This window comes from Dufourea novaeangliae, unplaced genomic scaffold (genome assembly GCF_001272555.1).
Source record: "Dufourea novaeangliae isolate 0120121106 unplaced genomic scaffold, ASM127255v1 scaffold172, whole genome shotgun sequence".
Lineage (NCBI taxonomy): Eukaryota > Metazoa > Arthropoda > Insecta > Hymenoptera > Halictidae > Dufourea > Dufourea novaeangliae.
The window spans coordinates 3,423,832-3,438,680 of record NW_015374058.1 but is presented as its reverse complement, the minus strand read 5'-3'; the positions used below and the strand labels follow the sequence as shown (position 1 = coordinate 3,438,680).

Genomic DNA, 14,849 nt, shown 5'->3' with positions numbered 1-14,849 from the left:
GCTCTACTAGTGACTATCAATAAATTAATTAATTTTTCACCTGTAATGGGAAGTCACAATAACTGAAACACAATTATAGTTACAGTTATTTATGAAAATACAAACCAAACTGTGCTAGAAGTTCTTGGATTTTTTTTTTAATTTTCATTAACGATTTTACAAGACTCAGGTTCAATTTAATGTTTATGTTACAATTAGTTAACAATTAAGAAATACATGAAATCGTAAATAATGAGAAGATTTCATACATTCATGTTACGTTTTTTCATGTTCCATGCTTGCATACTCTATACATAAATGCATTTAGTGATAGGAAGCAGTGTGCGAGGGTTTCTTTATTACGAGTCAATATCGATTGTATTTTTATTTCTTTCTGTATCTTTCACTTGTTATTCGCAATTTCATGTATAAAACACAGTTTGTTGTCTACATTACAGACTTTTCCCATCGTGAGAAAGTGTGTCTTACAAGGACAGTGTGCCCAGGCTCCCAGCCTCGAATCAATTTCAAATCCGATCACTGCGAAACTAGATTCCTGTAATTACCGGAAATCTGATTCACTTCGACGGCGTTCCGGTCGAGAATTGCTACATCCATATCTTTCTATTCCATTTTCCCATAATGTTTACACAGTTTCTGCTTCCAGTAACGTACATAAAGTTCACCAGTTCCTTTCTCGATCCGGAAACGTAATCACCGGAAATAAACTGGTTACTATTGGAATTCTAATTTATAGAAATGGTCAAAATTATTGAACAATGCTACGAATAAATAATTCACCCCTTCTTTTGCAATAACGAGTCAAAGTCGCGTTTATATTAACCCTCGGAAGACGAAGCTGTCTCATTTCTGACCCATATCGAAATTTCGTGAAAATATTAGGTGCACCAATAAGCAATCCATCACTGTCCTGAATTAGCTGACAACATATTTCATAGGTATTGAGAATATTTTCCAAATCTTTCGCTGTATGAAACTGGCGAAAAACATTGAAGTAGCAATGTGAATACTGGCACAAATTATGCTTTTATTTTTAAGAAAGTGCATTATTTACTGGTACACCTAATGTTTCATAAAATTTTTATCCTAAGTTTCAGCGTAAGCTGAACCCTTACCTACAGGACGATTTGTCTTAGAGATGAATATTCAGATAGCGACTATTTTGTAACACTATTAATAGCCAACTGAATATTATTTTCCCAATAGTGGGGCACGATTGAAAAATGCGAGAAAAAACTAGGGACACAGTTCTTTTGTCCTCTTTATGGATAAATTAAAAAAAATATGGACACTTTAAAATTGGTCAAAAAATATTGGTTTCTAACTGAAATAATTTGTATTGGGTGTGTCACGATTGTAAGCCCCTCCAAAGCTTAGTTTCATCAGTTTGGTAGTTCAACAGTTATGATTTACTGAAAAAAGATTGACACTAATTAAACCGTTGTAAGATCAATAATTTAAAAAAATTTCAAAAATCCTTTGAGATACGTATTATATATCACTAAATACTAGAACATATCCAACTTTCAACAAAGCGCAAAATATTACTCCAAAAACCGCCTAGACTCCAGGGCCTAGAGCTTCGAGAATTCTCCACTAGATCGTGATGATGAAACAAAAAAAAATCGAAATGAAGTGGTCTGTAATTAAGGATTAAAGTCTAGGTCTCGAATAACCTACAGTCGTCATCCGAGGATTACTCAACGTACCCATTAACTCCATGGATTACCATGTCTTATCTCGATTATTCACACACGCGTGAGTAATCTACGCCCGTGAAAATATCACAGGAATAAAACATCCAAGCGTTTTCATAAATCCCCCGTACGCACGACCGCGTTCTAAGGCCGACCATATTTTTCCCCGGTAACGTTTACACGGCGAGCCATAAAGAACCCCCCTCCCTGTCCGACGCCTCTGAAGAATAAAAGAAAAAAGGAGTTGCCTCTGTGAAGGACATCCGCGTACATACAGGGGGGATGCAATTAGGGATTAACGAGCATTTAGCCCCGACGGAAAGGCGAATAATGGAGATTCGATCCGCTGCAAAACGGAGGGGGTGAAAGGAGCACGGGCGAACCAAAGGGTGGCTTTATGGTTTCGCGTGCTTTGTGCCCCGCGAAATGCTGTCTCCTTCCGGGGGCGCATTCCAGTTGCCAGGCATTGCCCCCCCCCGTCCGTGTCTGTCAGTTCTGTTTACCGTCCGCGTGTTTGTTTCCAGCCGTCAGAGGAGATTATATGAGATCCGTCTATCCCTGGCCTAGAACGTCGACGATGCGAACCCTCGCGATACGATTGATCAAAAATTGAACTGGTGCATTCTGATCTGTCGGCTTGATCAGTTCATCCGGACAGGTACGGTGAATGGGAAGGTAAACCTTGTAAGAATAGAAGAAGGTGCTTTGAAGAGTGGTTGCAACAAGGTATCAAATCTTGAAGGAATATAAAACGGTTCATTTAGAGAAGGTGCCTTGGACTAGGAAACAAGAAATTAAATCTTGAAGGAATAGAAAAAGGTTCCTTTAGAGAAGGTGCCTTGGACTAGGAAACAAGGTATCAAATATTGAAGGAATAGGAAAAGGTTTCCTTAGAGAAGGTGCTTTGGACTAGGAAACAAGGAATCAAATCTTGAAGGAATATAAAAAGGTTTTCTTAGAGAAGGTGCCTTGGACTAGGAAACAAGGAATCAAATCTTGAAGGAATATAAAAAGGTTCCTTTAGAGAAGGTGCCTTGGACTAGGAAACAAGGTATCAAATGTTGAAGGAATAGAAAAAGTGTTACACCTTAGAAAATGTGAAGTAGATCTCCACGTTCAGGTCAGAAATTTAAGTATTCCCTCCAAACATAAATAAAAGAACAAAATTTTTTTAAAATAGGTCTGTTTAGTATCGATATTTTCGACTTCAAACTAACGAGATACAACATACTTATATAGTAGTCCCATAATGTTGAAATAATGATTTAAGTGTCTGGACGATAAAGGGTTAACAGCTGCATCAGTAAGTAATTCACCATGGTTCTAAGATGGTGGCAATGCGTTTTAGATACGGAATATCCTTCCAATCTTCTGTTCACTAAAAATGTCAGAGGGTGTCGGGAACAAATAACGAATATTCTTAAACTAAAATAGATATTTGAATGATTTCGAAACAAATACAGAGCTCCACAGAAAATAATAACCTATTTATTGGTACACCTGTTGGCTGACGGAACGGACCCAGGATCTTCATAAATTGAACCATTAATAAAAACAAGTTTCCATTTAACATAAAAATGTCCGTTGATAAAAATATCAGTCTGCGAAAAGCGCCCATAGTCCGCAGGCAAAATCCTTCAGTATTTGCGAACGTTGCACGATAAACGCAGCTAAAACTCCCGAAGTACGTAATATAGGCATCCTTCGTCTCATCCTTGATTCGTTTCAAGCCCGTCTGCGCTCGATTTCACCTGAAAACGGCGGTGCTTCATCGAGACCGCGGCTCGGAGACGGGGGTACAGAACCGTCACGGTCGGAGTAAACGATTACTCGGGGAGATGCTTTTGTCTCGAAGAAGCCCCAGTGCTGTACTCCAGACTGCGAGTGTGTCTCGAGGCACGTCGGAAGCGTGTGTGTACACCTGTGTGTCATCTCGCTTCGGTCGCCGCTGGAATGTGTTTAGAGGGGGGTTCAAGTTGACAACCAGCGGCCAGGTAATTGGGGAACGGAAAACACTATGTGTGCGTTTGTGGCGTCGTCATAGCAACACCCCAGCATCCCTTGCCGCGGCCTAGCCTTTCGCCAGGGCCGCGAAGCCATGTCCTGGGCAACGTTGCCCTAACCGGGTTGCAACCCTTGCTTTATCTCTGCACTTTTTCGCTCGTTCCCGAAGCCCGAAAACTTCTGGATGTCGTTATTCCATTAGATGTCCTTTGGCGAACCGAGGGTCGCTCCTCGGAACGCCGAGATTATCTCTGGGGCTACGATGTCTGGTCTAGATAGAGGTGGATTCGCGCGTTTCCAATCTTATCTCGCTCATTTACGATTGTTTAAGAGAAATGTGCGATAAATGAGTTGAATGAGAAGAGAATTTTGATATTTCGATGTTTAATACCTTGTCTTGTGATATCCAGTTAGCCTCCTGTTGACGATTATAAAATCGATTCAGTAAACACGAATATTATTCGTTTTCTTCGAGGCGAAGTGAAATATTACGTTGGTGGTATTAATAGTTAACTTTTAGGGTAAATATGCAGTTGGGATGGGTACAGAGTTCCTTCTGTTTTTGGGTAACTATCGACAGGAAAGTAATTCTGGAGATTATAGACGTTAGGAGAATCGTAAGGCAAGGGGTTAAATGATCTCGGTCAGAGTGTGGTGTACAGGGTGTGGCCCGTCGAGCTGCAGAATTCTGCATACGAAAACATTTCGAGAACGTGGAATATCTTTTGACGTGGATACTCATTTCTGAGAATATTATATTTAAATATGTTTCAAGTTCGGTGCTTTAGAATATTGTTGACTAATCCGTCTGACTAGTAGTCCCAATTCTACTTGTAATAAGTATAGTAAATCCTTGATGAGCGTTTGGAGGCTCTTCGGCACTCAACATTAAATATTTCATAAACTAATGGTTATATGCGGCTGAAATAAATATCATTCGCTTCAAAATTCCAAGCTCTATCACTATGCTAAATGTTATTAAAAAGTCAACATTACAACTGGGGATTTCTCCTTGCCAATGCCGGGGAGCCTTCGAGCACTCATCGAGGATTTACTGTATAGATCTTCTGATCGTTTTACTCAGATCGCCTTCAGAGTAAGACGAATAATACCTCAATGTTGCTGATGTCTACAAACATTACCATAAATAAAATTAATCCGTAATAAAAGAAGAATCCAGAATTCGAAATACTTAATCCAAGTTTCTCGAAAACGATACACCACACCTCATACTATCATATGACGTAAAAAGGCTTATATTTTTTACTTAGATCTTCTTCTTGACAAGATACATAAAAACAGATGTTTACATTATTAAACCAAGTATAAAAAGCTCTGGTGGACAACTTAGGAAAACTATTCTCTCATTTGTCCTAAATACGTTTGTATCTCTTAGACATTTCTAACTCTGTTTCGCTATTAGTGCCATTGTTCCAAGTTTGAGAATACTATAAAATGCTAGACAGAGGAAGGAACATTAAAAAAAAGAAAATGTTTCGATGTTCAGTCCAGTGAACCGAATCGCCATTTATCTCAAGATACCAATCGATGGAAGCCCTCGGCGCGGTTCAAGATCCCTGGAACAATAACGTTTGTCCATTGTTGCAACGGTGATATGCTTGTTGCATCAAAGCATTGCTAATGGTCGAACGGCTCTTATGCCTCGTCGGCCGGCGACATATTGCCGTGGTTCGAGTGACATTCGAGTCCATATACCCGGTCTGGTTACATCGAAGCCGCAGTCTGGTTAAATGTCGCGTCACCACCGTTCCCGTCCCTGTCGTTCTAACAACGATAATTAATCCCCCACCATACGTGGACCAACGACGAAGCGTCGAGAGCCAGAGGTTTCCGCTTCGAATTGTCCCTCCGCGGTCTCGTTACTGGGAACCACGAAAATTTGAAGTCGCAACCACGTCCGGCTCGAGCGCTATCCGATCGAGTTCTTGGTTGATTGCATTGAGTTCAGATTGGAGCGACCGTTGTTAATTCGAATAACGAATTTCGTTAAATGTTTGTTTCATCGTAGATCGAGTGGTTTCCGTTTTATCACAATTTGGGATTTAATTGTCTACAATTTCGTTTAACACGTTCACTGTGTCGACTGTTTGGACTAACTTTCCGTTCACATCGATTGTGTTATTTGGCATTCTAATTATTATTATATGACAGTGATCGGTGATCGATGCGGTGGTGAATGTTTTAAGTCAGCAGTTATATGAACTGCTTTTTTTTTAAAGTGGTATAAGTCCACTTCTCTTTATCTCGAGATATTTAACGGTTTGAGTAAAAACTCTGTTTAGGAATATTGTTTAACGCTAATAAGCTTGTTTTATACCTTTAGGGGGCTAGACATGCTTAATTTTATTATGTGATCATTTTGGTAAATAATCTCTGATTGAGTAAAACGGTGTTTCTGTTAACTGCAAATGAACTTGAAAAAAAGAAATCACAATCACAAATTTTCAGAACTATCTGTATGGGGCTAGGAAAAATTATTTTATACTTTTTAGTCCGTCTTAAAAACGTGGTATATTAAACATTTTTTTTTATTTCAATACTTATTTTCTGCCTTTTAGTCTCGTGTGTGTGAAATTTTTCATTCGATTTTAAATATTTTTATGAGATTATAACAGAGACATGTTTCATGGTTTATTTCAGTTTCTCTTCACGAAATTCCCAGTTTAAAGGTAGGACAGACAGACGGACGGACAGATACCGTGAGCTTAGTAATAGGGTTCCGTAACGAACAGACAGACAAGAAATCGAGTTAATATTGCATTGTCATCCAGTTCTGAGCTATGTTTCAAGTTTCAAGTCTCTAGCTCATCGGAACGTTAGTTTAAAATCATTTGCAAAATTTGTGCCCAACAGACAAACAGACAGACAGACAAGAAAGGTCGTTAATAAAATCGTGGTAAAAAGGTGTCGATCTCTGTTAGCTCCCCCAGATCCAGGCTCCACCCCCTAACAAGGATCATCCCCGTTCACCTCGGAAGCTACCCCAAAATTTGTCCGCAGGATCACGTCCTAATGCGGATTCGGTTTGTTGACACGTCGAACGGAATCCTTGCGGACGCGTTCATGAAGGTGGATTTCAGTGGATCCGTTGAACGCCGCAGAACCCTGGCGTCGGGCCTGGATTAAACGACCGCAAGTATACATACGTCGGCGGTGGCCGCGCGTGGCCCACCATTTCCATATTAACCACTCCAACCAGGTATCGCTAAGTGGTCGTGTTGCGATGCGGTTGTACCCACCTTGCTGCGTAACAAGTACTGGTGAGTTCGTTATCGATCGATCGACTCCGCTGCTATGTGACACGCGTACGTATCGTGGATTAAATTGCCGCGTGATTCGATCACGCGTTCAAGAACTCTCGAACCGGTAATCGATAACGGTGGCCGAGTTAATACACGGGGCTCCTTTGTTTCGTCTTTGGCTCGGACAACTTAGGCAGACGCTTAGAAAAAAAGTTTGGACCTCCTTTGGCGAGCTACTCGAATGTGTGGGCTTGACTAGAGGGTGTTTTTTTATGTATTCGATGGTCGATGAAGATGGTATTCTAGAGCTGGTATTGGTATCCTTGGTCGCAACTCTGATGATGATTAGAGCGAAGGTTTAAAGGAATGGAATGTACTATAAGATGGCTCGGATCAGTGGTACATAAACAGCTTTTTTGTGCAGCGGACCAAAATTTAAAACACAATAATCCGTATGGGTTAGGTGTAAACACGACCTTGAAGAATTTATTTTATTCATTGTTTAATAGATTCAGATATCGTGCTAAACGCAGAAATTTTCACTTTACCTGATTGATGGTGATTCCATAAAGAATTACACCGGGCTGTAGGTTGCTTATCGCTTGGTTAGATTATTTGTAGTGGAACCTTGTTTGGGTCCGTGAAGATTCAAACAGTCCAGATAGCTGGGACATTTGTATAGCAGCCCACATGTGTCCAGAGATTTTAGGTGATCATAGCTATACGGTATTCCACCTGAATAATAAGAATCATCATGTTAGCAGATTTTGTGTTTGGTAATGATTTCAGTAATAAATACTTCGCTATAACTAGAGGTCTAGGTGTTATTTCGAAAGACATTTGATTGAAATTTCATCCAACTACAATTTTAACATCATTTGAAAGAAACACTCATTGTTTTGCATCGTATTCAATGCAACTCTTCTTTGCAGCATTCATGCTTTTATCGTAATCATACTAGAATCTAATAATTCAGGTACATGCTTTCCAAACTTATCAGCTATTTAAAGGAAGACGTGTGTCAGGAAGGCACGTTTAAATGGAAGGGAGGATGAGCCAATATTTTGACATATAAAATTCAGTTCAAAGTCAATTCAGCCAGAGTTCAGAGTCAGTCACAGAGAACAGAGTTCGTATGAAAGAGTTACACTTTAGGGACGTCAATCAGGACACTGATAGTAAGAGTGGAAGAGTTCCAACAATCAGGTTGGAGTTCTAGACATGTACATCCACCACAAGTGTATATTTTAGAGCAATCAGGCTCTCAACATAGACAACAAGCAATTAGCCTTAAGTAAATAATGAATAAATATAGTCGAGTTTATTAGTCCCAAAAGGATGGTCCTTCAAGTTGTATACGGCACTTCGTGGTGCAATATTTTATGGCATCGACGAAGAATTTATAAAACAGTTATTTTCATTGCTCCATCATCGTAACAATCTGATAATCGCACCCCATTGATAGGCGGCCATTGAATTCGCCACATGGGAGGAAAGTGAAATTCTCGATTGAATACGTTTCGTGATCCCGCCAGCGCCGATTTGTCTTCCGCTTTTTCAGCATCTTGACGTGATAATGGGCGGGTTCACGTTAAGATGCATCGCCCTCTAGAACAATGGTGGAACTGCACTCCATCGTCGCGTTAATATTGCCATTGTCCGCGGACTGGTAGACGATGCACATCGGTGCAACGGCTCTCGACGGGCTTTGACGCGCGTGAATAGGCCTCCCAGCCACCGGAAGCTCTTTGTCGCGTCAATTATTCCGCTTCGGCATCGAGCCACCGATATATCGCTTTCCTTCCATTTTCTCGGCGAATCTTGACAGCGATACCGTACATGTAAATCGCCGATGATCGACGGTCAGCCTAGCCAATGAGAGTTGATTCGAAGCTCGTAATCGTAGCTGCCTAAAAGGGATTCTGTAGAACGTGAGATTGTTTGCTTCACTTGTTACATAATCTTTATGAACTGTTCCCTCAGTGGGTTATCCTAATTCTGTCGTAAATTAAACGAAAATTGATTTTTATTTTAATCATTAACTGGTGAGATGGAGATATTATTGTACAACTAATTGTTTTGCATTCTTATGTAACGAAACTTTCAAATAAACAAGTATCTCTTTAAAAAACAAAACATTAAACTTTAAAAATAGAATATTTTAAAAACGTGCATGACGTTCTTCTTAATCCACCTCACCAGTTAAGGTGGCTTCCGCGTTAAGTATCATATCTAGCTGGAGCCCCGTATGGCTCTTTATACTTTTTATCAATTTTACCAATTTAATTTGAATGGCTAATATTTTAAACTATTTCACAATCCTGAAATGGAAAAATGTTTACAAATATAGAAAGAACGAACATTTTTTTCTTATGGTCTCCCGGAAGATACCACCAAACGCATTGAAACTTAAGTTTAGATAATTTGATTCTAATTTTTAGTTTTATTTGATCGTGAACATATCTTTTTTTCATGCCATTATAATCACCGCAAAAAAATCTATAACCACCTAATTTTCAATAAAAATATCATTTTTAGTGGTTAAATAAGAAATGATTAATCTTTCATTATTAACTACAGCTCCATAAGGCTCGTGTTAAAAAGAAATTTTTGTAACGTTTCTTTTTCAATGATTTTATCATTGACCTTGTGATTTTTTGGTAGCAATCGAAAGTGAAGCTTTTAAGAATGTTCTGTTAAATTTCCAACTAAATATACGATTATTAAAAATTTGCGGAAACCACCTTAAGGGTTAAGGAACGTTGATGTAAAAAGAGTATTCGGCATTCTTGTAGATTAGAAGCTTGTTCGATACACTGTAGGTCAAAGGTAAGAGACCATAATTAAGATCTTGCATGAAGTCGAAACTGAACGGAAATAGTTCCTGTACTTAGGTATTGATTTCACAAACTTTGTTAAATCGTTACAGAGTTATGTGTGACTCTTCTATTAATTAGGAATCTTGATCTCGTACTTCTGACCAGTACATAGTGTATTCATACATAAAGATGAATCTATACTTTTGAATCATTTAAAATGGCATCACACTGAAGGTATTGGCCATTAAACTGTTACAGGGTACTTTTCAGATATTCTGTATAATTGAATATTATATTTTGACTTTATAATCAGTCGTTTAATTACTACCTAAAACCTAAACTTTTAGCCTCTCATAAAAAATCGGATTGTTTGGGAAGTATTGCAAAACTTTTGGAACAAGTGTCTCTAGTTTTCATTCAATATATTAGTTCAATGTATACTTTGTCGAGTACACTTGAACACAAGTATTGGTTTACAATGTTAGCAGTAGTATCGCCGGAATCAAGGACCAACGATGCAGTTGTTTCAAACTTCAGATATCCGTGCAGTTCGATTAATGTCGGTTGGAAATGGATATCGCATAGTCGATCGATCGAGCGTTGTTCGAGTAATTTTGACCCACAATCGTCGATGATACATGCCAAGCACTGCCTTCCCCTTGAATTCCGTGCCAAGAGTCCGCCCGCTCAGCCATCTTCGATGGCATTGAGTCTCGAGAAAAGTCTCGACGGTCGAATATCGAACTAGAATTGTTTCGAACCGTTGCGTGAAACATTACACTACTATTCCTTGGTCTTACTTTTAGAACTGTTCATTAATGACTGTGAATGGTGCCTTTCTTTACTGGATGTAGCACGTGGGTGTCGATGCAATGATCGACAGATATCCTCTATTTGGGTAACGTTACTTCATACCTGAGCTGTGCCTTTCTTCGTCGACGATTCTGTGCCACATACATCGTTACTTTATTTACTTAGCAAAATTTATTGCAACAATTAAAATTTGCTAGCTGACAAACTACTGCAAACTCTATGTATAAGAACAATATACATACTTGATTGTTCAGGAAAAAATCCTTTGCAACGTTTGGATGTTAGGTATAAAAAGTGGTTTTATTTAACCTATAGACATGCATACCTGACCTGTTCTCTATTCGTCGACGATTCACCTATATCATTAGGTTATTTACTTGACAAAATTTATTGAAAGAACCAACATTTCCTGACTGAAAAATTACTGGAAACTATGTACAGAAAGATTATACTTGATTAAGAAATCCTCTACACGATTTCGATCTTAGGTATAAGAAACTGACTTTGGCCTATAGAGTTTTTCGTTCCATTTTATTCTAATTTCTCGAATGTATCTCAAGTTATTAGTTCTTCCATTTATCTATTTAACCGAACTAATTTACATTTCTCAAGAAACGCCACCATCCCCAATTGCATTCTAATTGAAACACAATTGGCTTAGGAGCTATTCACCCTAACGACTGTCATAAAATTCGTTACCAGTTAATACTAAAGACAAGCATCTTTCTTCCCCCAAATTAGCAACCGCAAATTATATCTTTAAGGGTCCATCGCAACGAGGAACTGCAGTAGTCAAGCTAAATCCACCCCAGTGCGCATCGTGCCAAGAATTCCGCCTGGAAGATCCTCGAAAAGTGTCCCCGAGGGATGCTTAAGGCCGATAATCGTCGTTCCCGACGAAACTGCCCTACCTCACGTTATCATCCGTTATTCCCCACTAGGGGGTTCCCCAAAATTGCCGTTTGACAACGCCCCACTGCGTGGCCCTTTCTTCCCTTCGAGCCACCATCCTTCACTCGAAAGATACGCGGGCTACAATGGCGGATGTCGATCTGTTTCTCGCCCTGGGGGTGCATTCGGTGTTTATCCAAATTCATCTGCAGGCGACAGGGTGTCAGGAGAGGCTTCTTTCATCGGGCAGAAGGTGGGGGGTTCATTGAATCGTGGCCTGGAATCGTTTCTTGAGGGGTGTTCACGTAGTTCGTTTATCTGGTCGACGGTAAACGATTTTTTAAATGGAATGCCTTGTTTTTTTATCGCGATGTCATAGCCGGTGTTGATACGACTTCAGCGAGCTATCATTGAAGGCCATACAAGGTCAAATGTGGTAGTAGAATAAACTTTCTTACATTACCAGAGATGCTCGAAGTGGTGACCGTTCGCGTCAATGCAAAGTTGCGATCTTCGTATCGCTGAATTAAAATCGTTAAATATTCTGAACAAGTTCAGAAACGATAAGACATGCACGAAGATTGCAACTTTGCATTGACGCAAACGGTCACCATTACGAGCATCTCCTGGAATGTAAGAAAGTTTATTTTGCTACAACATTTGACCTTGCATGACCTTAAATGATAGCTCGCTGAAGTCGTCTCAACACCGGCTATGACATCGTAATAAAAAAAACAGCATTCCGTTAAAAAAATAGAGATGACCTTGAAATCTCTTCTATGCCTTCACTCACGCAGAAAATGTTTGTGTGACAATATGCCCCCCTCTGTACCGTGTAAGTTTTGTATATATCATTTCTTCATATTATTACAAATAACGGCAATATTCAAAGTGGACATAGTTATTGGCTCACCCTGTATAGTTAGCGAGACGAAACGGTCTTTTCGCGAAAGATGAGAGCCATTAAATACCTGTGGGGCCACGATGTCAGGTATTGATTTTATGGTGTCATCAACGTGGCCGTCCGACAATGAGTTAAGAAGAATGGAGCCATGGAGAGCTCGGCATCCGCGCTCGATACGGTTTTCAGCAAATATTCACTCGACATCACCGCGCGAATATTTCTCCGCGAAGTATACAATAACCTCGGAGAATAAGGTCTAGTTCCAGGAAAATGGAAGTCATCCTTCATAGCGTTACCATCGTATTTTATGCACTCCTCTTTCCCCGTTGCGTATTCCCGCGGGATTTAACCCCGGCAATGGCGGAGAAATTCAATAAAGCGTTGTAACAAAAATATCGTTTAGTATGTCGAATGATTTTTCTCCACCGAGGTAATTATTTTGAGGTATGTCGTCGATATACGGCAACACTATCCAAACGAACAAAATATTTAGCCCAATTTCTATTAAAAATTGTACTCGAAACAATTATTTTAACAATATTTCATTTCAAATCTAGATTCTTGTGTTTATCTACGTTTATAAATGTTTAAATATTGTTTCAATATTTATTTGTGAAATTGATTTCTAGACGCTGCCTCGCATGAAACTATAACGATTTTGTTCCCGCTACGATTAGCATCCCCCTGTGGTAATCGATCCGCAGCGAGGGTGGTAAATGCGGCTTCACGGGGGTGGTTTCACCCCTCGTCGGTAACGTAGGAAGCTGATTTTCCTGGAAAACCAGGGAAACGCGAGAATCGTATCTCACGTCGATAACTCGCCTGCAATTAATTCCAGCTTATTTCGTTTTACCAACGATCGTTCACCAACAAACTGGTCATATATTAATTTTGTCAGCTAGTGAAACCGTTCGCTGATAATCTTTTTCATGAAACGTTCTCCATGATAATGTTATTCATGATTCTGTGATTTTTCTGTTACAGCAAAGAAACAAAATGGGGCGGCCCTGCGAACGAACAGTTTGGGCTCGGGGGCGAGGACACCACCCCTCGAAAGGAAAAGCAAGTTCTCGGCCCTCGGTAGACTCTTCAAACCTTGGAAGTGGAAACGGAAAAAGAAATCGGACAAGTTCGAGGCCGCCTCCTTGTGTGAGTATATTTCAGATAAATTGAATGTGTGCAGTGAACGGAAATTAAAAAAATAAATAAATTGAAGTTGGTGGAAGTTTTTTTTAAAAGGGATGTTGTGTTTTTTTATCGTGACTGCAGCGCTCGAGAGGAAAATCTCGGTACGAGCTAGCAGGGACGAGCTGGTACAGAAAGGAATCCTGCTGCCAGTGATAAGGTCCACGTCGTTTCCGGAGAACGGTGAGTTTCATTTCGTTTAAACAGATGGTACCACCCGTTGTGATCCCTGGGCAATAAAAATCTGTAAAGTTGAATCATAGGTATACTTCGAGTTTCATGGGTTTAGCGAAGTACTGTAAAACAATAAAGTCCATAAAATACTAAACGAGTGTTGAATGTAATTTCAACACAGTGAAAGCTTTAGTGGACTAGCGATAGAGTAACGACACCGAATATGAGACCCCATTTATGTTTGATTAAATATCGGGCAATAGAAATGGAAAAAATTAAAAATGTTTGTGGTATTATATTCGTTATCCATTTCTACATCCTCAGGAACAATATTGTTATCTATCTATGGTTTCATGACCTACTATTATTTAGTATGAAAACAGTGAAAATATTAAGGAGTGTACAAAATTAGTGCTTTTAAGAGACTGCTCCTAATATTAGACCCTGTGTAAAATTAAAATTAAAAATCAAAATTATCATTTCAAATTAAAATCCTTTATTTGTATGCATTTTAAGACAATTTGGACATATAAAGGGAGCATCAGTAGCCCCGCAATATTCATGGACCCATCTGTAGCACTTGGTGCATTGAATCAACTGTTTGCTATTTAGTATGGTCCTTAGAATACAGGCACGAATAAAATAAACATTCTGTCATCCAATTCTGATTCACAACTATCTTACCAGTTTCGTCCTTTTCTGAATCTTCATATGGACATAAAAAGTATCTCAGGAACGGCATAGGGTCCCATATTAGGAACATCGTAGTTTCGAAAAAAAAAAAAAAAAAGGTAAATTAATTTGAGAACAGTTTACTTTTTTTTTTAGGATCAGTTGACCATACTAAGACTTGAAGTTAACAAGAAAACTGATGAAGTAACTTATCCTTAATGTTATACAAAGCTATTTTGCAAATTATTATGGAAACTCGCGACGAGAAGAAACAAACTTATTGAATCAAACTTATCGTCTTACTGAAACAATTGTTTTCGCGTGAATGGCAATCTCATGCCGACGACGTTGTCATTTGTTTTAATACTTCCAAACATTGCTGCAGTATTGCAGCATTGCCTTATGGAAATCCTGTGGTGTTTTGTAT

At 39.3% G+C, this 14,849-nt stretch overlaps 1 protein-coding gene across 1 annotated transcript in view; it reads left to right on the top strand.

Moving 5' to 3' along the window:
• LOC107190035 overlaps nucleotides 1-14,362 on the top strand; it is an 80,733-nt gene extending 66,371 nt beyond the window's left edge. The window contains exons 2-4 of the mRNA XM_015578751.1: nucleotides 13,376-13,540; nucleotides 13,661-13,759; nucleotides 14,286-14,362. Coding sequence (XP_015434237.1) covers nucleotides 13,376-13,540; nucleotides 13,661-13,759; nucleotides 14,286-14,362 — 341 coding nt within the window. The remainder of the gene's footprint in view (nucleotides 1-13,375; nucleotides 13,541-13,660; nucleotides 13,760-14,285) is intronic.
• The last annotated feature ends 487 nt before the right edge of the window (nucleotides 14,363-14,849 follow it).